The sequence below is a fragment of the Notothenia coriiceps genome, unplaced genomic scaffold (genome assembly GCF_000735185.1).
Source record: "Notothenia coriiceps isolate Sejong01 unplaced genomic scaffold, NC01 NC01_scaffold00006964, whole genome shotgun sequence".
In the NCBI taxonomy this organism is placed as follows: Eukaryota; Metazoa; Chordata; class Actinopteri; order Perciformes; family Nototheniidae; genus Notothenia; species Notothenia coriiceps.
This window is the reverse complement of record NW_011339665.1, coordinates 15,305-39,076: the sequence shown is the minus strand read 5'-3', so window position 1 is coordinate 39,076 and position 23,772 is coordinate 15,305. Positions and strand designations below refer to the sequence as shown.

The window sequence follows — 23,772 nt, the reverse complement described above, 5'->3', positions numbered from 1 at the left end:
TTCACACACATTACTTGACCTCGCATACAGAGAGGAATAATGCAAATATGTATTTTACATGTCTGGTATTCCTCTTGTACTTTCATAGACAAGTGGGACTTCAGTATAAATGAAATAACTGATGAATTGTTTGACAAAAACCTTGAATGGGTTGAAAAGGTAGATTCAACTTGCATGATTGACTGCCATCGTCTAGACAGAAAAAACAGCTCTCTACTCAACGCAACATTCAAAGAGTGTACAAAGCGTGCTTAAACCTCGGAAAACAAAGAAGCCAAGCCAAAATTCAATCTTTCAAAGGTGTACTATAAATCCTCCAACCTTTAAAACCACTCACACACGTTTACCTGCACTTTCTCTGAAAACAAAGAAGCTTGGAGTTAGTTTATTAAGGGGAAAACAAAGATATACTGTATGTATCCATTAACTATATGGGTAGGATTAGAGATCAAATTTAAATTAACCAGGGATTAGAGAAAGGAGAACTGAGAGTGTCACCGTCTGCTGGCTTGTCAGACACATCACCAGACATACTACTGGTGATACACTCTTATTACACAGTGGCACCATAATCACACACATAATGCCTTATGGACAGAGCTGCTGTGTGTGGATATGTCTATGCATTTTAGTACAGATGTGCAGGGGTGCCCACATTTTCTTTTGCCCAGCAAGACCTATCCTGTATCCTGAGTGTAGATAAGAAACAAGCGGCCAAATCAAATCAGATATGGGACTCTCTGGCTGTGGTGCTACTCACACGTACAATCTAAGTGTTCTTTTTCAGCCGTCAGCTGCGGGGAGAAAGAGAAGAACAGAAAGACAGCTTGCATATTTGTGTGCTAGAGTCTCATCTAATCTCGAAGGGAAGGAAAGACATAAAACATGTTACGCATTTACAGGGAAAATTCAAGATCAGCAATTCCAAGAATAGACAATAACTCTCCCGCTTTCTTTCTTGGTCTCTCAAGTGGCATTGGAGTTTGTGTTGTACAAGAGAAATATATTGTAGCTATAATGTAATAAGATATACTGTAGAGGATAAATGGCCCGGAGACAAATGAAAACAGGTACATGAGCAGTCCATATGCTCAGATGCTATGTGATTAAATCCTTATTCTTTTTGGCAGCCAATACAAGACAGTCTTTTCCATCATGACTGTGGTTCTGTTATGTCTAGCTCATACACACCCATACATAATTTGGAAAGTATTTGTCTTCATTTTCTTTGAAAGACAAATCGCCAAAAACGTACACATAATTACATTTACAGCTCTTTTGCAGTTTTTCTCCCTATAGCTCTACAGGGAGAGAAGGCAACACTGCATATTAATAAAGATATACATATTTACCTCTGATTGATTTCTTTCCCTGGGATGCGATCTCCTGATGGGTCGAGGGGGGAGGGGAGCAGGTTGAGGCAGGAAGCCAGGGACTGACTGGAGTCTTCTCTGGACACTGCGCACACACCCAACACACAATTAGTCATTACATTAAGTAGGACACCCTTAAATAGGCCTATGCTGATCACAACATATTTTACTCATCCAAAATAATAACTTTTACATCTCCTCCAACATTTTATTAGAGTTATAAAACACCAGTCATGCACATTTGAATAGCATATTAACATTCAGGAGTGATAGATTTGAGTAATGAAAATACAATGAGCTGTTTTAAAAAATATATATATTTCTTTTTAGTGTAATTTATATATGGCACATTTGACAGAGCAGTGTGAAAGAGTTTGGAATAAAAACTGGTGTTGAAGACAAGATTTGGCATTTCTTCGTGTCTTTGTAAAGGTCCCGCTGTCTCCCTCTTCCTGATTCCACAGGGCATGAGTCACAGTTGGATTAAGAGCACACAGCCCTGCAGCTGAATACTGTCGGCCTTAAATTGCTGTGAAACTGCTTGCTTTTTAATAAAGGCTTCAACAAGCCACCTGAGAGAGGTAAGAATAAGGAGTGTCAATGAGAGTGCATGTGTGTGCATGTGTGTGAGATGTGTGTGTGCAGTCATATGTGTCTATCTGCCTCTTTATATGTGCATGTATCTGGTCTGTAAGCTTTGTGTATACCCACTGAATATGTGTGTGAGTTCTTAAATGATTCTATTTAAATAGAGTGTGTGGGAGAACCTTACTCTCCCATTGCCAACACAAAGTCGAACTCCCTTGACTTTATGAGAACAATCCATCAAACCTTTAATTTCATGCTACAGTCTGCAAACCATTAGGTCTAATGACTTAGCATACAACCGTGTGTTAGTGTGTGTATTAATGATGATGCTTTCTTTCGATCTGCACCAGTCAGAGCCTTCAGAGGTGTTTTATATATATATATATATTTATATGTGTGTGCGTGTGCGTGTGCGTGTGTGTGTGTGTGTGTGTGTGTGTGTAAAAGCTGTGCAAGTGCTGTGGCAAATCCGCTCTTCCTCCCAAAGCCCTTTCCAACCCCCATAAGCACAGGATATTCAGTTTAATATGGCTGAAGCGCCTGTTGTAATTCGCAGTTCCTCGAAATTCTGCTGAGCATTTTACTTTATTTGATTGCAACTGTAATATTAATGGAGTCCATCTGGGACTTGAACGTAGCCTAGAGATAGATGAATGTAACCTCACATTTATATACTTGACTGAGATCTGTTATATAAGAATCAAAGCCAGACGTGCTCACACACATATAATGAGAGTCAAGAGAGAGTGAATGAAATGTCTTTATATTTACAGTAAAACTCAAATTCTCAATTACTAAACTTCTTGAAGCACAGACATGGTAGGGTAACCGATTCACGTTGAGTTAAAGATAATATATTCAATTTCCAAATGGTTTTACAGCCTACACTTAGTGTCTTTACAGTTGGAGATGTGTTAATATGAAGCAAACATTCGCAATCTGAAACATAATCAATACTGACAGTATTTGCAAGAGTCTGTAATGTTGCCCAATTACCATAATGCTCTGTGATGAATGATTAAATAAGAACAGTGCTTGCAAATGCAATCAATCATTTGACTTCACTACGTGTACTCACAACCAAAAAAAAAGCTAATCCCTTCTTAGGACGCAGTTATGTCGAAGAATTCATCATTATAATAACACATTTCCTTGTGTTGTGTTTACAGCCACCCACCACACTCATTAGATATAATCATTTTCTATGTGTTATATGGAAGGAGGTTGGGGTTACAGTTTGCTGCACTGTGGAAGAGCAAAAGCAATAAGTCTCCTCTGTCACTTTCACACAATGAGGCATGTCAGTTAGAGTGTAACTGAAATGCCTAAACAGTGAAGCAGGTAAATCGTGGTAAATGAGGCAGCTACATCAAAGTAGGTGGCACATGTTAAAAGAACCAGGGAGAGCAGTGGTTTGAGGGCGATGTAGTAGAGGGGATTTAATTTGAAAAAACAGACGGGGAGTAAAGAGAAAGAAAGAGAGCAAGTCAAAAATAAATAAAGAATGGGTGAAGAACGGGTGAAGAGAGGGAAAGCAAAAAGGAGGGTTCAAATAATCAGTAACACAATGAGGAAAAATGAGCAGATGTTCACTTGAGAAGTGAAAGATAAAAGGAGATAATTTTGAATACAAACCATTTTCACTCCTGATTTAAAATCATTTATTTCCAGGAACATTTAGCTTCTTTTAAAAGCAGCCCTTACTGTATGATTTTTGAGAAATATAACAAAAACTAACAGGCCTAGCCTTTGACCCAGCTGCGGATAGTGTTGAATTATGCATTTGACTTTAACCCCTTCAGTATTTAAATAATAGTTAAGTAAGTACCACTGCATAAATATGTGGACACATGTTTGCTTGATGAAGTTAAGTGTGGAAAAGTAAGCTCTATCTGTATGTTTCCTATGCTTCACCGACGCAATGTCCATGAAGACATCTGAGTTCAGACGCAGATTTTCTTTAGTAAAAACATTTTAATTACCATGTCGATGTCGTTGGTCATCAGAAAGGTCCAGGTCCAACATAAGATCATCTTCATCGAGCTCTGACGAACCCAGGTAGTTCAAAACATCCTAAAGAGAAAAGACAAAAAAGACAAAACTGAAAAAAGCAATCTAAAGATAATAATTAGAAATACTCATTATTATATTTATAGTAATATGATTAGGTAGGTTGAAAAAATACTTTAATGTTGGAACAAACAAGTCATGATGATTAACAGTTTTAATACAATTTTAGCAAGACACTCATGAATATCCTACAGGTTAAGCTAATCATGAAGAACAAAAACGAAATACATAATAATTCAAATAGGGCTAAGATATGACAACATTCAGGCAAATTATATAAGGATTTGTATGAAAATAATCCTAATTTGCTAAGTATAGTAGTCATTCACAAAGATTCCAAAGCCAGAAAACCCAACATCAACACTTGATAGTTATTTATTGATGATATTTCTTTCACTTTTCTCCACTTGACGAGATATCCAGTCCCTCACCATACTGTAAGCACCTAGGCTCATGAACACATATTGTTTCTCCTGTTATAAGGGAATCATTAGGGTTCAGTTAGTGAGAGCAATGAATGTGCCAAATCAGGCTGTGTAACATCTGTCAGCATCCCCCATGCTTCGTAAAGGAACAAGTACCTGCTGAACAAGAGCAACTTTACAATCTACAATCCTTGGTTGCAGTCAAATTGTTAGTTTAGCTTAGGAACCTTCCTAAAGGAGTGAAATGACCCGGAAGTACCTCAGTGGCCGCCATGATAAGAGCCGTTCGAATTCAGTGGTTCTCAACTGGTCAGGCCTCGGGACCCACGGGACCCACTTTTTACTTGGTCAATAAATTGCGACCCAACATTTTGAAGCACTCAAATCTATTCAACAAAAAATCGTGCTGTAATATACGCTTTTCAGCATACAATATTAATTAAAGTGAAGTACAGTCCATATATCCCTTCACAGAACTAAAGTATGCCTTTAAAAAAGTTTAATGAGTGATGGAATCAAAGCTGAACTGTATAAAAAGGCACACATGCTAGAAACCCAACCCCAGAAGGGGGGTCTGGGTGGATTCTCCCCCAGGAGATTTTTAGAAATACTAATATAAACTACGCATTCTGGTACACTCTGAGAAGAAAATAAATAAATCTATTACTACCCGACATATTAATAATATTTTATGCCATTGTTTGTTTTTCACTTTGTTCTGACATCTTGCTGCGAGAAGAGCAAAGAGGAGATAGTCTGTGTGACTTACTTTAAATTGTGACTAAGGGTAGATAGCCCCCATGTTCTGTGACCTGTTAATCATCAAACCGGGGGTCATATTTCATTACGTGTTCATTTGTATCTGAAGTTGTACCCATGGATGTATAAAGAAGAGTTCTACCGCAAAGTTATTCTCCGTGGGGACTTCCGGCCACAATCTTGATTCTGATTGGCCAGAAGACTCGAAAAAACATAAGCAAAGATGTTTTATTATATATTATATGAGAAGATGATCACTACGTGACAGAAGTTTTCAAAGCCGTTTATGGTCTCCGGTACTTCCAGTCCAACGCCTACTGCATGCACAGCGTTAGAAAATCGGGCCTTCAAAATAAAAGTTTTACTTTTTTCCCAAAAAAAAAAAAATCCAACACAACCCACTTTTGGGTCGCGACCCACCAGTTGAGAACCACTGCTCTAGATGATAGGAAAGGAGGTTTGAAACTTCCTTCATAACCTCCTTTAGCTTAGGAAACACTGGACCTTCCTTTACGAAAGGAAAGGAGAAAATGCTGCCCCACAATGCCTTGCGGAAGCAACATTTGCCGTTTCACAACATTCGGCCGTTTACAGAAACATCCGATCATGACCGAGAAATGATTATCATGAAAGCTACGGTACTTATTAATAAGCATTTCACAACTTGCCAAAGTTTGTTTTGAACGTTCAACACTATAATAATCAAAAGGAGAAATATGAACGTTACTTCAAATAAAGTCAACACTTCATAGTGTTTACTTAGCTCTGTGGGGTTTCTTGAACTTTTAAAACATTTTTGAACGGTTAACTTATATACAAAGTGATAGTTAAGGACTAACAAGTTTATAATAAATACATTTGTATTTATTTTAAGATCTTTTCTTACAATCATACGTATTGGGATCATGTGGATTAATACGTGTGGACCGGAAGGTGACAAGCATAAGTTTCACTTTCCTTTTTTATTTCAATTCCAACTTTAGTCATGAAGAATTTATGTTTCTCTGTTGTCCCCGTTCATACAGCATAAAACAACAGCATAAGAGCGCGGTGCAAAGTATCTAGATGAGTCTCCCCACAGCAGATGCACATTTATGACGTCCGCTGGCAAATCATAAATACGTTGGATAGTTTAGTGCAGTGGGATTCTCAAAGCACAGCAGTCTCTTTGAGTAAATCCTTAGAATTCTCCTATCCACTATTCCTTAACCCTGTGATGTTTCACAGAGGTCAAGGAATAGTGGATAGGAAAAGACGATAGGAGCTGATTTTGGACAATTCGACTGCAACCCCTCTCTCTTCTTTCTCCATTAAAAATAGAGCCATTACCGACATGTGATTCCTAAAATTGTTTACACACAAAACCAACTTTCCAAAGCATTTGTCAGATGCCATTAACCTGATTTTGTTATCTATAAAACCTAAACATTTTTCCATCTACCTTACAGGGAACAAGATGTTCTCTGCAAATAGAAACAGGGACAATGCTTTTCAAAATCCAACAATAACTTTCAATTCAAATTAAACCTTTTACAAACCTTACCCAACTGTTTGAAAAGAAGAGGCATGTTTTAATATTTCATGGTAGTATTCTGGGTCTTGAGATGTTAGAAATTATAATTGTATCTTTAATCCCTATCTCTCAATCGGGCTACAGCTACCTGACTATAATAAGTGATGTTTCAACACTGAATGCCCCACCTCAAATCTTCACTTGTTTTGTTGAATGCTCCTTTGTTCTTGGCTTTATTTTGAGGTTATGATGCCCTGTGCTCTCTAAGGTGCAGCTGCATTTCGAAAGTCAATGCTGCCATCTCATGGTCATCACAGGGAAAACCATGGTAGATATAGCTACATAAATAAATATTGGCAAACTGATAAAAACCCAACACACCACTGCTAAAAAGAGTGTATTTGTTGCAGTTGTACATATATACAAATAGATAAGGTTATGTAAGAATTGGCAGCAGGCAGGATAATTGCTAAAAAACAATGACTTTTTTGATAATGTTCCCTTATTATCACAGACACATCCAGGTGAGGTGTAAAAACTCTGCCAACATGCACTTCCCTGGTACTGTATAATACTCTCACAATCAGCAGGTTCGCTCCAATTATTCTACACCTAAAAAAACCTGAGCAATCCCTTGGAAAATTATATATATTTGCAAATAAGTAAGCAGATTTTATATGGACAGCATACCGGTAATAATGAGCACCACAATACTTTCTACATCTCATAAAGTGCCCTGAATTGTCCTGATGAAGCATGTTTCAGCAGTCTGATAACCTCACAAGACCAAAATAGCTAATTATGCAGTAGTGGAGTAGTGCTTTGACCTTGTTCTGATTACATTTCAAAACCTGAATCAACGTTTTAGACAAGATTTTGAATATTTGCTTACTACAGGATTGAACTTGTATGCACTCAAACAATTAAAAAGTTAAACCAAAGTAAATATCAGGCATCGTAAAACTACATGCAGCAGTCACATGGGGTATCAGCAGAAACTCCATCATTAACCAGCTCTGTTCAGCCCTCATCACTGTTGTTTGGACATAAACAACCTCAGTATTGATCTCCTCCCTTTCTTCTACAAGAGACTTGATGCTTAGTGACTTGCCTAACTATTTAACTACAGCACTGTCCTAGGTGTGTGTGTGTGTGTGTGCGTGCGTGTGTGTGTGTGCGTGCGTGCGTGCGTGCGTGCGTGCGTGCGTGCGTGCGTGCGTGCGAGAGGGAGAGAGGGAGAGAGGGAGAGAGGGAACGAGAGAGAATAATTACCAAACAGCTAAATCAATGTTCTCCAAGTACATAACACGTGAGGCCATTGTGTTCTGTGTACTGTGTTAATGTCTAACACTATATTACTGTTTTTTCACCAGCTGCTCGCGCAGTTAACATCAGAGAAAGACCAGAATGCATTTCCACGTAAAGCAATTGAACAGGAGCACTCCATCCAGGCATTACAGCTAATAGCGAAAGGTATTGGAAAAGAAATGAAGACCCATTCTGTGTGATACTACTGAACAGACTCCATTTGAAGCTAAATTACCCATTTTAATCTGCCCCTCTAACCACAGAAATCTATTAATATGATTTTACAACCCAGAAATGTAACCTTTTTCCCTTGCTTATGTGATTTGAGTGAGTGTAATCCTTGAGTTAATAGAGATAATATCAGATTCAAGTCTGATTAACAGATGGCTCCATCTCTTAACCTACAAGCAGAATAATAATCCCAAGAGATAAGAGGATACAAGAGCTTTTTCCAGTCTTTAAAACTCACTGGTTTATATTGAAGGGAGAGGGGCAATAGCTACACAACTGTAACGTTTTGTGACCTTTTTGCACGGTTGTAACATTAATTTGTGGACAAAATCTTTCCACATATAGAAATATAAACACCAGTCAAAGTACCGTACTTAAACCTCTTCGGTGATAGTTCCTGCTACAATAGCAGTCTCCATGAATACCGACAGCGAAGGGCCGGTCACATTTGGTCTTATGTCGACATTTTGGAACCATTAGTAGGGCTTTAGTGGAGAATATTTAGCAGCAATAAGGCTCGTCGAGATATCAGAGATATGAAAGGTGCCTGACCATTCACCACTATAAAAACAACACGTAAAACTTTACAATCAGGCCGATGTAGTACATAACCAGGGTATTGAGTCTTCCTAGAGAATCCATCAGTAAGGGTTTTTCCTGTCCATAAAATTCACTGGTTTCTGTTCATACTCTGAGGAAATCACATACAGTCTATAAAAACTACATTTATTCAGTGCCCTAGGGTGATAAATGCGTTAAGATCAAGGGAGAGAGATTTGGCTTGGTAGCCAGGTATTATGGCTTCTGGCGATGGAAAATATACGGTCTAACAAATGACTTTCATTCTGTCTGAGCAGATGCTTCACAGCCAGTTGTGTTTACAAGGTGCCTGAGGGAACAAAAGATTGAATGTCCAGTCAAAAGGGAAATCTGTTGAATGCAAAGAAACCGATTTTTAATCAGAGTGTATCTTTATTATTATTATTATTATTATAATCATTATTATTACTGTTGGCAACTATCTTCTCCTATACATACAGATTCATCTCTCATCCCAAAGCCAAGCAAACATCCATTTCAAATTAAATGTGCAATGCCTTTTACAATTTAAGAGAGATACTACATTTTAGTACTTTATAGAGTACACTTTGGTAGCAACAGTATCCATATTTCCACTATGGACATTAATTTGAGTTACATATTTAAATTAAGCAGTCCTATCACGTATTGTAAAGTATACAACTTTACGAGATGATATTGTGTGCGAGGCTGCCGAGGCAGAAAATGTGACTGCAGTCATAACTTAGAGATATCTATGTTTGTCCTACCTCTGCAATATGTCTGGATGTGAACATGATTTCTACAAGAGAAAGCACCTAAAGGTGGAGTTCTTCCCAATATCAAAATTGTCTTTGAGCTCTTTAGCCTGTCGATGAAAAATGTCACTGAATTAAAGAAAAGTTTTGTTTCTACAGCAGAGGAAGTCAATTTCTCTCTGATAGCTACTAATGAGCTCCTTACTCCATTTTTAGTGTACATTTACTGTTTATTAGCCTCTATACAGGTAATGAATTTAAAATTAACACATTTAGTATATGAACAACAAGTTATCTTCTAATAATTGCCATAAAATATTAAACATAACTAGCTATAATTAGGGGATTGAATGCAATATCAGAATGTATTCATGTGTGTATGTGAACATGTGGTATACATATTCCAAGTCCATATTGTACAATAAGTGTTCCCTTGTTTTTAAGAACATTTTCTTTGGTAATATGCAAATAAATGCAGCATGATGATTATTGTTTATAAGAATAAACACCAGCAAACAGATAGTGCTAAACCACATTTGCCAATTTACCTAAATTGTCTTGATTCATAATTAAATCACACAATAATACTACTAGTACTGCTTATTTTAACAGCATTTTGGCTCAGCTAACTTTTGCTGCCAATAACTATGAATGGTTATGTCATGATTTTCTTTTCATTCACCAGTGTCTTCTGAGCTCATCTGTGTGACAAGTTGGTATCAAGGAGCATAGCTTCAGAGAAAGTTATTTGAAATGTGATTTAATGTGTGTATGATCAAATTTTGTACTGCTTTCATAAGCTGTCCGTGGGCAAAACCATACTGTACAAATATCCTCATTGTTTTTCATTTAAAAACCCAACCGTCTGGTTGTGGTAGTAAAAGATTCTGTCTCGGATAAGAAGATAATCCTTATCTGTTCTATGATTATTTACAAGTGTCACTTATGATATCAAGGCTTTACAAGGCCGCATTCAGACAGGAGGGTATGAAAACAAGAGGCATCCTGTTAACAAGTCTAGCGAGCAAGCTTTGAATGCAGGTGTGGATGTGCATAAGTAACAGTCAAATTCAAATGGATTGCAGTTGAACTATTCTGCCATATACTGAATGTCAATCGACCTACAAACAAAAGTTCAAATGTGTTCATCTTCTCTTTCAGATGAGAGAGAATTTCTTCAGAACGACCTAAGTTATTCCTTTCAACTGGAATTGAATTTAATCCCTGCCAGCCTGCCAACATATTATCACTGTCTCACTGAGAAAAATATGAGCAACCAACAATGTTTACGGGGGGGAAATAAATATCTCTCGACAACCCGAATGGGATATCAAAATAACAACAACAACTGGAATGAGATCACCAAACAGCTCAAGCAAACACAGCGTTCCTGACAGAGACACCTCACAGTTCATCTCAACTTAGAATTAAACTTATTACACATTTGTCATTGCTAATCAAATCTTTAGCAGCTTCAAGGTAATTATATTCTCTCCTTGTAATGAATCAGTAAAAATAAACTATATACACCTAGCCTACCGTCTCTGTTTGGCTCTAAACTGTTGCACTGTCCCACAGGACTTCTTCATAGGTAAACACCACAGTGAGCCACACTGTTTATACAATAAGCCAACCATTTCTCTTCCTTGTATTCATACCCTCAACTGCCTTACTTATGTATTTACTTAGAAGAAGGCCTCTCAGGTGTCTCAGTTCAGACTTATTCATAAGCTTCATAAGTGCCCTCTGCAACAACAAAAAAAAAACTTTTATCAGGCTGAAATAAAGAGGAGAAATGGAGGGACATCATTGAATTTAGACTCCAAGGCTCCTGCGCTTTAGGCACAATGTAGGCCCCAGAAGGGCCCTTCAAACGACAGAGAAAGGAAAAGAAAAGATTAGAAGTCTGTGCCAAGGAGCAGATGGAGTCTGCAAAGAACATAGCAATGTGCTGTGTGTATACATGCCCTCTGGATGAAAGCATACAGTCCTTGGTAAAGTAAATTGGATTGACAAACCAACAGAACTTCCCCTGTGTGTTGTGATGTATTGTAGGGAGCCAACCCATACACAATAATACCAGTAGCACCTGAAGCAAATGTTGTTAAAGCATGAATCAAAAGACGGGGGCAATGACTGTTAGAGAGTCAACTTTACATTACATGTCACTTGTTAGACGCTTTTATCCAAAGCGACTTACATACTCAATACTGTGGACAATCCCCACAGGAGCAATTTGGGGTGAAGTGTCTCGCCCAGGGACACAACGACATGCTGACTGCAGTGGGGTTTGAACCCTGATCCCAACACCAACGCTCTATCCACTGCGCCACACGCCTCCCAACTCACACAATATGTGAAATATTTACTGAAGAAGTAATATTACTAAACTAATCACACTTGCCCGGGTCATAATGTCAGGGCTTTGCCTTATATAGCATTAAATATTAGAAACAAGATTTGTATTTCTTCTTATCATTTGTATTCATGTGTACACACAAGGTAACAACATAACTAAGAATATCAAGGGGTTTTCAGATTCTCATTCTTAACTTGAGCTGTTGAATATCAGAACTAATGACACATTAGGACTTATTAGTAACCCGTGTGTGATTGCAAAGTCAGTACAGAACTCTAGATCGCCATTCAAATGTGACATTTCTTGTCATGAGCAAATGTGTGTCTGTTTATGTTCACCTCACGATACACACTGTTCAGTGCCTCGTGGAAACGTTTAAGAAAGGCATCATGGTAATCCTTTTAGGATACATTAAGTGCTATGCTCAGTTCTTGTGTGCTGTGTTTTGGGCGGATTCATTTTCTCTACCATACTTTTGTTTCCTCCATTACATTTGGGGAAATGTATTACTGCCCTGAAAGTGCACAGCAAAGTATTCACATTTGGTCTTTTTTTTTTCTATCTTGTTTTTCTACTCTAATTGATTTTGTTTTCCTTTGTGTTTTGAAATATTGTTCTAGTGCATTTATTTGCCTTTTTTTAAAAGTACTTTTACTTTCCTCTGTGTTTGTAAAGTTTCTATATATAAACTGGATGGGCACTCAGAGAGCTCAAGCCTCCGCTAAGGTCATGCCCCATCTTGCAATATTAATGAAAATGAAAAGTAATGTGTGTATCCGCCCTGTGATTTGGATCTGCTCCAAAATGTGTGGCACATACTTAACTGTTTAGTCAGACACATGTGTATTTTTGTATGTGCGTGTGCGTGTGCGTGTGTGTGTGTGTGTGTGTGTGTGTGTGTGTGTGTGTGCGTGCATGTGGGTGTGTGGATGTGCTTGTCTTGGGGTTAGTTATGCTATACTAAACATCATAATTCAAATGTAAACTGTTACACACACACACTAAACTGTATCTTTCATACACACACACAATCTGTATCTGCTAAGTGTTAACCCTCATTCAGCATGACCTGAAAACTTAAAAAAAGTCATATCTAGTCATTTTGAATTATACAATCAAACACACACACACACACACACACAGTCGAGACCTACCAGACTGCCCAGTTTGGAGGACGAGGAGTTGTTTCTGTGTTTGAGGAGGCCACATGCCTCCATGCCCGGGGCATCCTTGTGGTTTCCATGGATACGAGGCCCACCAGCCCCTTCAGATGAGGAGCGAAGACGCCTTTCCATCCGCATCACCTCATGATAGGGGCTGACACTGCTGCACAGAGACGCTGCTGGAAAGAGTAATGAGAGGAGATAAGTTGAGTTAGGGTGAAACTGTTGAAACACTGACTCTAAAAGCAGAGACATAATCATCTTTTTATTATATTTCCAACGGGTAGCAGTCAGCCCAATTTCCTGTATGACGGTGAGTTATTTTCATGAAACTTAATGAAAAAAGGGCTCTTACTTATTGAGATTTTTAAATTAAGTAAAAATGTCCCTATCTAAAGCTCCTCAGCGGTATTGTTTTGGTCAAATGGTATTTTGTGATCATCAGGTTTTATCTCGTTCCCACAAAATGAGAGAATGAATGATGAACTTCAAGGGCAAAACCCAGACAACTGCTATAATTGCTCTATTATGATCTACTAATGGATATATGTATAAACAGACAGACAATGCCAGGTCCTTCCATTGTGTGCACGGTTATGAAACAGCTCTTCATGAAAACCACTCGCTCCCTACCTGTCTCTCTCTTTCACAAACACTGACACATGCACAATGCCTACATGTACAAAGTGTGTGTGCACGGGTCTTTTTTCTTGTCTTCTTTTGTCTTTATTCTGACACTTCCTGTCTCCGGCCCATTTTACTAGAGGCTCAGACCCTTTCAGCATGAAAGGAGAACACATACCAGAGGACTTTAAACTGTTTGTGAAATGGATATGGTCAAATTTGTTTTTTGTGGAGTCCAGCAGACTCCTCCCGTTATTCCTGTAGTTTATCTGTAGTTCCCACAGCTTGGAAGCTAAACATTCACCAAGTTCTAATCAATATTTAGCTACTGCCCTACAATAATGAATTGCAATACACTACATGCGTGTATGTGTTCACAAAACAACAATAGGCAACTGATTCCGCACTAAGCTTTCAGAATTGAGAAGGTTTTTTTTGAGCATGTAACACTTACATGTCAAGTATAACTCAAATACAACAGCATTTCTACTGGGTTGTCAAAAAAGTGTCCACATTTAAAAAAGAAAAGAAATGCTATCTTAATTAATTTGTTGAGCACTTTTTGATCATGATTAAATCTTGATATATTCATTAATTTGAACTTATCTTACTAAAACCCTCAGTTTGCTCTGCCAGCAGCCCATTAATAAAGTGACATTTCAGTATCAGCAAAAATGAAATGATCAGTTGCTTCGACTAAACTAATTTCTAAAAACACGGCTAGCTAGTCCAAGTGAGACCATTAATCAAGCCAACACTTGATTCACTAAATTATCTCTTTTCCTGAAAGGGTAATAAACTCAGCCAGAATCTCATGTTCCATATCACACATCAAAGTCTGAGAAAAAGGTTAGGACACAGGGAAAAATATTTTTTGGGAAACATAATTATGGGCTGTAGATCTCGGGAAGAAATATTTTTTTGTGAGGGGAAGCCTTGGCTGAAAAATCTCCTCTGCAATATGTTACAACAGCTGAGGAAGTGAGGAAAATGGTAACACATCATCTCGGGTAAAATGATAAATTGTCAGTTTGACAAACTACTGTCAACCCACATCTAGCATGTGTTCATTAGACTGAAGGTTTTTTTTCAGATTAACTGTGAGGTGATTGCTCAGAGTGACGGCTATAAAAGTTTCAGATCAATGTTCGAGCTTCGAAATGTATAGTAATATTTGGACACAACACAAGAGGAAACATGTTTTCTGTTGCTTTTTGAAATGCAAAATGTACTGATACATGAGTGAGTTAGTTATCAGGTAAAGCATAAGTGTAAATAGAATAAAAAACATATGGATATATATCCATATCTTTTTTATTCTATCCCAAAAATACAAATATGTCCATAAGACACAAGCAACACGCACATATAACAAATATACATAGCATACATACTCCCCGCACAGCAAGAAGTCAATACTGTCAATGCTTTTTACATAAAATAGCTAGTCAATATCATAGAGCCGATATCACAAAAGAGTGTGAAGCCAAGTTTTGATGTCTGTGTGTCTCAGTTCTCATTCATAACACTCCGTTCGATGTCTNTTTGAATGACGCATGCGGCGTAGCGCAAGCTACTTATAGGGGGTGGATTCCCTGACGCTGACGTCAAGATCACCAGCCAATCAGGATTGGCGTAATGAGATTGATGCTTCTGTTTGCTCCGCGATGAGGCGCATCCCATAGTGAGACATCTCACTTCATGTTACTCTGAGAACTGGGGTTACGTAAGTAACCTATAGTTATCATGCGGGATCAACCTGGCTGGGCTCCCATGGTACACGGTACATGGTAGTGTATGTTATCTGAGTTTGTGACTGTGGCGATGCATGTAAACTTGTGATTTGCATGAGTTTCTCACCTGCATGTGGTTTCCTCAAATGAGAGGACCTTGGCTCGTGGCAGCCACAGAAGCTTCCTCTTTCTTGAATGGAGCGCGTTCTTCTTGCCTTCCTTTCCGATTGCTCTGGGTTAGAGTGGCACCCCTCGCTGAATACCACACATGCCTCGCTCTCGCTGGTGGTCTCTGTTTGGTAACCTGCCTTCCTCTTCTCCACTAACTCCTTCCTCTCCACTGCTGACAACTCATCTGTCACTTCCTTTCTCTCTTCCTCCCTCTCCCTTCTCTCTTCCAGTGATTGTTCCCGCAGAGGTAGGCAGGGTACAGCTGTCTCCGGCTCTGAGAGGGAAATGGCAGTCTCATAGTCTGTGTTGTTTGCTGTGCTGATGTCCGGGAGTAAAGGTTTTTCAGTGCTGGACTGGGCTGGAGTGAAGAAGACCTGAGGAGAGGACATTTCATTGAGAATGTGTAGAAACAGAACAAGCTGTTGCTGTCAATGTTACATTTGAATAGAAGCACAATTGTGAACTGAAATGGGTCAAAAGGTTTGCACAAGGATATATTTGTGTCCTCAGGCACAAGGTGTGAATGTTTGGGAAGCACAGTCACAGTATTTAATCTTGACTTAAGTGCGGAGTTTTGTCTTTGCAGCCAAAAATAGAATCAATTATTTGAAGGAGGAAAAGTTGTGAGCACAAAGGTGTGAAATGTGGAGGACAGTTTTCAGACACGCATGGGCCTTTCTCTTCATGCCTTAGCACTTTCAATAAAAGGACTTTTATGCCCTGTGCTCAATTTTTATGTCACATTTCACAGATTCCACTCAGTGATCATAAATATTCCTCCTTTATGGTTTTTGTTCTTGACATCCAAGGGCACCTGTGGTTGTATTATCTATTCCTCAAGCTCTAATATTGCATTTTTTTTACAAATATTGTTTGCCAACAAGAAGAAAGATTTACTGATTGAATGATTTTGCATACCTAAGACAAGTTGCATTTTCATCTTAAAATTCATGTTGTTTCTTTATTATTCCCGAAACTTTTACATAAAGTTTATGGTTTGTCTTTAACGATCAACCCATTTGATTCCAAAACCCATACATGATTGACAGCAAAAAGAAACAGGCACACTACCTGGGATGAAGAAACAACCAAGCTGAAGTTCTCTGGGGCAGGGGGGGATTCAGGTGGGGATTCAGGTGGGGATTCAGGAGGGGATTCAGGTGGAGCTGGGTAGACATCTGGCCCGGGCTCAGAGGCAGGAGGGGCTACAGGGGTTCCGGGGCTGGGAGCTGGCAGAGCATCCACCTCAGACACAGAATCCTCCGTGATGGGGATGAACTCTGAAGGGGTGATGGCTGTGGTTCGGTCCTCTGATATCATAGGGGACTGGAGTGAGCTTTCCCCACCGGCACCAAGCTCCCCTGGCCATGAGCCCGGGGTGAGGCCGCCGGCCCCCGGAGTGATGGTGGTGGAGCTCGGAGGTTCCAGATTCACTTCTGGAGGTCTGTGGTGGTCGGAGGTCCGGGAGAAGCGGTGGTGAGCGGAGAAAGATTTGGGCAGCAGCGTTTTCTTCCGTGACGACCGTTTGCTATTACTACCTCCACTGTAGTCATCCAGGAACCCAGAGTCGTCACCCTCATTGGCCCCTGAGCCACTGATACAGTTTGTAAAGACATTTCGATTGGCTGTGGAGGAGGAAGAAGAGGACGCTTTTTCAAAGTCCTCCGTCTGAGAGCGGGAGATCTTCTTTTGCTTGTGGCTGCCGAATCCAAAGGAGTGGCGTGACTTTGGGCGTCCACCACCTTCACTGAACCCCGTTGACGATGACGTTGAAATCTGCTGGTCATTTCCATTTGCGTCAGTGCTCTGTGTCAGTGGGGGGGTGAGGTTTAGGTTGATAGGCTTGACACGTGGATCACTATTCCGTTTAGCTGATAAATTGAGGGATGGAGTTCTGAAAAAGCTGCGGCGTTTCCCCGTGCTGCCTGAACTGGAGTTGGTGCTGGAGGGTGAGGAGGTGTGGACGCCATTGCCCTGTCCACCTGAAGAGGGAGAGGAGGGGAGGGAGTCCTGCCTCTTACTGCTGCTGCGGCGGAAGATTGGCAGGCGGGACACAAGTGTGGACCGACGTGAGCCTGATTCACCCATCGAGAAGCAGCCGAAGTGGGGCACTCTGAGGAAACAAACAAACAGAAAAAAACATTCAATGGATACAACATGCATCAACAAAGATTCATATTCAACGTGACCAATCTTGTTGTTGGGAAATATTAAGGCATCTAATAATTCTGACATTCACAACTTGCAACATGGAAATCAAATATCATGATATTGTTTTAACAAATACCTCTAATATTGCGATTATATTGTAGGCACTATAAAACCTGATCATAAAGGAATTGTCCATAACATCATTAAGGCCATTTATATATATTTTTGTAATGATCACTACCAGCAATGGAAGCACATGCTGACTGTCTTTCCTTGAGAATTGAGTCCGTTTCTAACCGAGTTTAGCTACCGTTATAAACTGACAATTAAACCCTTTGTTCAAGCCAAGAATCAGATATAATAAGCATAATTCATCTCTGCTCAGTCATGAATGATGAAAAACAATGCAATGAGGCTCAGCAGTTACACCACTAACAATACTTTTGTTTATTTGATGCTACCCATAAGAAATGCAAGCCCGTTTTGACCTTTCTTATAACAAGAACTGCCTCCAGTGTTTAGCACAGGTTTCTTAAAGTAAAAACAAAGGTGACAAAAATGAATCATTATGGTGGGACTGTTCAATTCTTTAATTGTCGGTCTTTTAAGGTTTAACCTTGAAAAATCCTTAAGGAATATTTCATATTTGTCTTTTTGTTTTATCCCGGGTAATTGGTAAATAAACTTGTTTTAAAGCACAACATGCAAAAGAAGGAAAAACAAGGGGGGGGCCCTATTCAAGGATTATCATCTCAGATTGATGATAGAAAAGAAAAAATGAAATATAAAAAAGTAATGAAAAGCCTTAACTTCCTTGCCTGTGTCGCAGCTACATTAGAGAATATTAACTCTCTGTTTCAACTGCACCGACTGTCTTTTAGAATAAAAAGTAAGAGTATCAGGCTGAAACACTGTGCCTCATGTAATCTTCATTTACAAACGGCTTTATACAATTGTACACATAGAAAGCCTCTTAGTGAATTAATTAAAAGAGGGGTCATTGTCTGTAAGAACCGACTGAAGTGTTTAGTCAAAGATTAAAAGGAAGACATTAATTCATGTTTTACTTGTTTCCTACAATGAATTAGCCAAACTGTGACTTGTAGTGTTTAAGAGGCTGTCACTGTGAGAGCCTCTCTGTGTAATAAGCTTGTCTTGACACCCTTCACTGAAGTGGCTCATGACATGAGTGTGTGAACTCCTTAAGAGTACATTTGATCAAGTTGGGATACAGACGGGTCCTTTTTTTTTTTTAAGTGGACTCAGCTCACGTAATATAAAACTGGTAATTGATATTTATCTATGTACCTAATTTATGTCAACATTTAGAGTAATTATGATATTGTGAACAATTAATAGTATATTCAAAATGCAGTTATGCTATGTTATGACTGTCATGGATCAATTCAAGATATCTGTGCAAGTGAAATAATTTGCAGGTTAGCACCCTAGTCAAATATGTATTAAAAACATTTCAGATTAACCAGCAGGTCAGAAGTTACCCTCACCACCACACAGACATTTGACCGGGTCATGACACTCTGGCCTGTCTCATTGTGACCAGGTAAACATCGTTTAACTAATTATATAGAGATTAAAAGAGATTGAGAACAGTCCTACCAGTCCGGTGCAATAGGAAAAACACTTTTAGACAATGGCTTGTAGCTGTCACGCCTGGTGAACTGAACACACATCCAACGCAAAAGCATAACGCAACATCACTGCTGATAAAATGAAGGCCCACCCACATGGAGTGTGCCCACGCTGAAGCTCAACAAAGAGAAGGTTGAGAGGTGATAACTGCACTGAAACAGGTGTTTACTTCCCGATGGCCTTGCCACTGTACAAAAAAAGATACCTGAATCAGAACTTCCGCTTATCTCAGTTCCTCTTCCCTTTGCTCTGTAGTGCAGTATAACGGGCTGCTGTGTTGGATAACAAATCACAGAGCATAAACTATTTGATTTGCTGCTTCCTTGACTTCCATTCGAATGCTGAATTACAAATTGCCTGAACTAAATAAACGGGGCTCGACTATTCTTGCTCTGGACATTTCAGTAGTTTAATTTAAAGCAACTGTCCAAATAATATAATTATTGATGTAAAGCCTAGCTTGATATCTTTTGTTCTTGCACTGCTGTGTAGTTTGAATTTTCTTATAATCACATACGACCAAACGGCTTCCAAATTCCCCTTTGAATGAACTTTTACACTGATAAACCATTAGACTATCTGACGGTTTGAAAGAATAAATAAAGGTGTGTATGGCCTGTGCGTACTGTAACTGGGTGTTTCCTATAAAACAGGTTCTTGATGCATTTTTGACAGACTAAATATTAGGCAACACTGTAAGGCTGATAACAGAAAGAAATATGATTCATACAAGCTTACATACAAGTTTTCTGATGTCTGATAAGAAATCTTGAGATATTTTTAAACACATTGTGGCTTTACCAAAGTAAGATAAGAGTTTGTTTTAGGCTGTGTGGGAGTTGCTTTTAGAAGGTGTGTGTTTTCATACAGGGAGTGATCTGGCTTCAATGATGGGCTTGCTGGTATTGTCGAAAAAAAAATATTCCAATATTGTATCTGCATTAAGACACAATGCCCAATTACCATCGTGGGCATGGATGTGGACATTGTGGACAGCTACAAGTTCCTGGGTGTCCATATAGACAATAAACTGGACTGGAGTAAAAACACTGACGCCCTATATAAGAAAGGCCAGAGTCGCCTGTATTTCCTCAGGAGACTCAGGTCCTTTAACGTTTGCAGCACTATGTTGCAGATGTTCTATGACTCGGTGGTCTCCAGTGTGATCTTCTTTGCTGTAGTGTGTTGGGGCAGCGGGGTGAAGACAGCTGATGCCAACAGACTCAACAAGCTCATCAGGAGAGCAGGCTCTGTCCTGGGAGTGGATCAGGAGTCGTTGGCAATGGTGTCGGAGGGGAGAATGCTGAGGAAACTTCTCAGCATTCTGGACAACGGGTCTCACCCCCTGCATGCCACACTGGTTTCCTACCGGAGCACTTTCAGCCATAGACTGAGATCACCCATAACCACCACACAGCGCCACAGGAGGTCTTTCCTCCCAGTGGCAAACTCTTTAACTCTTCACCCCTAAGTAAAGGGCACTGAGAACTCCCACACCAACACTATGTGCAATATACTGTAAGTTCCATCACTGCAATACACTCGCTGCTATATATATAACTATGTGCAATATTATATCATATTATTATTATTAGTATTATTAATAATACTATGATAACGTGCAATTACGTAACTGCCACTACGTTTTAATTTTTGCACTATAACTACTAAATACTGCTAATAATAATTGCATTGATTGTGTGACTTTCTATGTTTCTACGTTTTATTGTGTTGTTTTGTTTCTTTGTTGTTGTTTGTATGGTTTTTATATTTGGCTTCTTTTTGCTTGTGTTTGTGTTTTTATGTTTGTTTTATTGTATTTTGTTTATCTTCTAGGCACTAATATCAATTTTCCCTCTGATAAATAAAGTCTTTTCTTATTCTTATCTATGTTTTATGACTTTTAGGTAAGGTCTAAAGGGAAAATAAAACATTTTATTAATATAGTTATAATTGGCACTTGCTTATCCATTTATTCTGAAGGTCTATGTGATCATGTTTGGTCCTTCTTTTTGTCCATGGTTAATGGTTTTTTTTGTTTTTTTTTTTTTTTTTGTCTTTTTGTTTTTTTTTTTTTGTGTTTTTTTTTGTTTTTTTTTTTTTTTTTTTTTGTTGTGTGTTTTGTTTTTTTTTTTTTTTTTGTATGCTTATTTTGTTATTATTTCTTAGTTGTTTTGCAATCTATTCAGCTGTCTGTAGCAATCTGATTGTCAGTTTTCTTCTTTGATTTATGTAATCAGTACTTATTAGTTTTCTAATGATGCTGTTAGTTCTATATGTCATGTGCATCTTATTTTTTTTGTTCTTTGTATTTTTCAGTTGGCTTGCTATGATCTGATAGGCTTTGTGATTGGATGTTCGTGCGCCTACAGTGAAACCCACCAACAGGGTTTATAATGTGGACCAGGGGGGGTCAAAATAAATATGTGCATCCCGGCAGGGCCAGATCAGCATTACAGTTGCAATCATGATAGCTAGCGCAGTCTGAGTGGCGCCAATGGACTGTTTAATCATGCCCACCATTGGCGGCCACTCGTATGACGTATATAAATGAAATAGTGGCCCGTTGCAGCAGCTTTACTCGCACATTTGAGAAATGGCCCTGGCCTCTCATGCAGTAACGAGGGTCCTGGACGGAGGAGGAGCCGAATATCCAACACAGTCTCCAGGCGACGGGAAAATGTATCTATTTATTTGGCGGTTGTTCCCAACACGATTTGCATTTTTTTTCGGTCACACAAACGATTTCTTAAAAGCAATATAAATAATAAACAAATTTGAAGGAAAAAGAGGATTTAAAAAAATACAGATTTCAGTATTCTGACACAGAACGGATTTATAGAAGTTAATGTATTTCTTTTGGTACAGTATGTTTGACCTGCACCAAATTAATAATTCGAATTAGAAGGACATTTCTTTTAAAAAAAAATATACAGATTTTTTCAGTGATTCTGAGGCTCTGGAAGCTCCCATTTTTCTTCCTCGACGGCACGGCCACAACTCCGATATGGTATACCATTTGAACAATAAAAGGGTTGGCTTAGGGTAAGATATTGTAGTAAGAAAATGTGGTTTATGAAGCCACACAGCTTTCTGGTCTTCCAAGACCTTGACTGGAGAAAAATAGGCGTGGGGAGGCCTGAAACATACTTGTTGAGTTATGCTGAGGAGGACCCAAATGCCAGGACAAGTGCAGAGTGTTGAGTAAAAGGTTTGATTTGAGGTGGAGGGAAGCATAGGAGAATATCCGGCTGGAAATGGCGACTGGTGGCGGCTGTGATGACAGACGGTGGCCGAGGTAGTGATCCGACTGTGGGTTAAACAACGATTCTGGGGCAGGCTTGAACAGGTTGTGGGAGCCTCCGGGCTGATATGCCCATTGAAAATGGCTGATGGGAATCAAGGTGCGGCTGTGGTAGTAAGGGGAGGGGTGCACAGCTGATTGGCAGCAGGTGGAGGTTGAAGCGGGAGCCAGGAGGTGACATGCGGACCGGACGGCGCAGCGCAACACAGACAAGAAAAGGAGAAAACACACAAGTGAGGGTCCCGCTTAAGGGACGCTCCTACCAGGTCTAGCCAGGTCTACGAGGGTTTACCAGGGGTTATCCCGGTGGAGGCCCGTTACCGGGGACGCGCCCATCGATGTTTCGCCGGGAAGCGCCAAGACCGTGCTCCTCTGGACCGAGATAGCCCTTCCCAATCCACCAAAGATATTGGAATCCCCTCCACGGGCGCGAGAACGCCAAACAATCGCCTGACGGGTGGTGTAGGGTGATCATTGATGATGCAGGCGTGGGGTGGGATACACTTCACTGGAGGATGGACGAAGGGGCTGCTCGGCAACAGGGTGGTGTGCAAGCAGGAGGAGACATGAAATGTTGGATTGAACCTTCATGTGGTGGGGTGAAGGCGTCGGTGGTGGAGCTGAAGTGGATTTGATACCGAGTCGAGGGGGATGAGAGGGCGGCGCGGACGATGTGTACAGACTGGTGGGGGGGCGTTGAGTTTCTTCGACTTCGGTGTCGTTGATGGGCGGGGAGATATTGGGAAGAAAGCCAAACACTTGACCCACTGGTACAGGTTGGGAGCCGGGCGCTCCTGTGGGCGCGGGCGGGCGGGCGAGGTGGCGATGACGGTGCGCAGCGGAGCAGGCGCGCGGCTCGGGTGTCCTCCACACCTTACGACAGCAGCGAAAGAGACGGAGAGGAACCGGCAGAACTTCCTCCTTCCTGGGCGCAGGGAACCTGAGGGGGTGGTTGAAAACTCATGCACAGATGAGAAGGGGTGAAATACCTGTTGGCTGCGCATTTGGACAGGGAGTTGTGCATGTGAGTT

General features: G+C 39.9%; 1 protein-coding gene across 1 annotated transcript; it reads right to left on the bottom strand.

The window, feature by feature from the left end:
• Window positions 1-790: 790 nt before the first annotated feature.
• LOC104943862 (serine-rich coiled-coil domain-containing protein 1-like) lies at window positions 791-17,742 on the bottom strand. The gene is made up of 6 exons (XM_010769327.1): window positions 16,705-17,742; window positions 15,590-16,007; window positions 13,097-13,284; window positions 3,944-4,034; window positions 1,353-1,458; window positions 791-794 (listed from the first exon to the last, which is right to left on the bottom strand). The coding sequence occupies exons 1-6, from the start codon at window positions 17,719-17,721 to the stop codon at window positions 791-793; spliced, it is 1,824 nt and encodes a 607-aa protein (XP_010767629.1). The 5' UTR covers window positions 17,722-17,742.
• Between the last annotated feature and the right edge of the window lie 6,030 nt (window positions 17,743-23,772).

Bases quoted from the DNA above. Each gene is read 5' to 3' on its own strand.
- LOC104943862 (XM_010769327.1), bottom strand. From the start codon at position 17,721: ATGGGTGAATCAGGCTCACGTCGGTCCACACTTGTGTCCCGCCTGCCA. The intron at 13,285-15,589 runs GTGAGAAACTCA...TACTCTTTCCAG, and splicing joins TTTGAGGAAACCACATGCAG to CAGCGTCTCTGTGCAGCAGT. The intron at 4,035-13,096 runs GTAGGTCTCGAC...TTTTCTCTTTAG, and splicing joins CCTCCAAACTGGGCAGTCTG to GATGTTTTGAACTACCTGGG.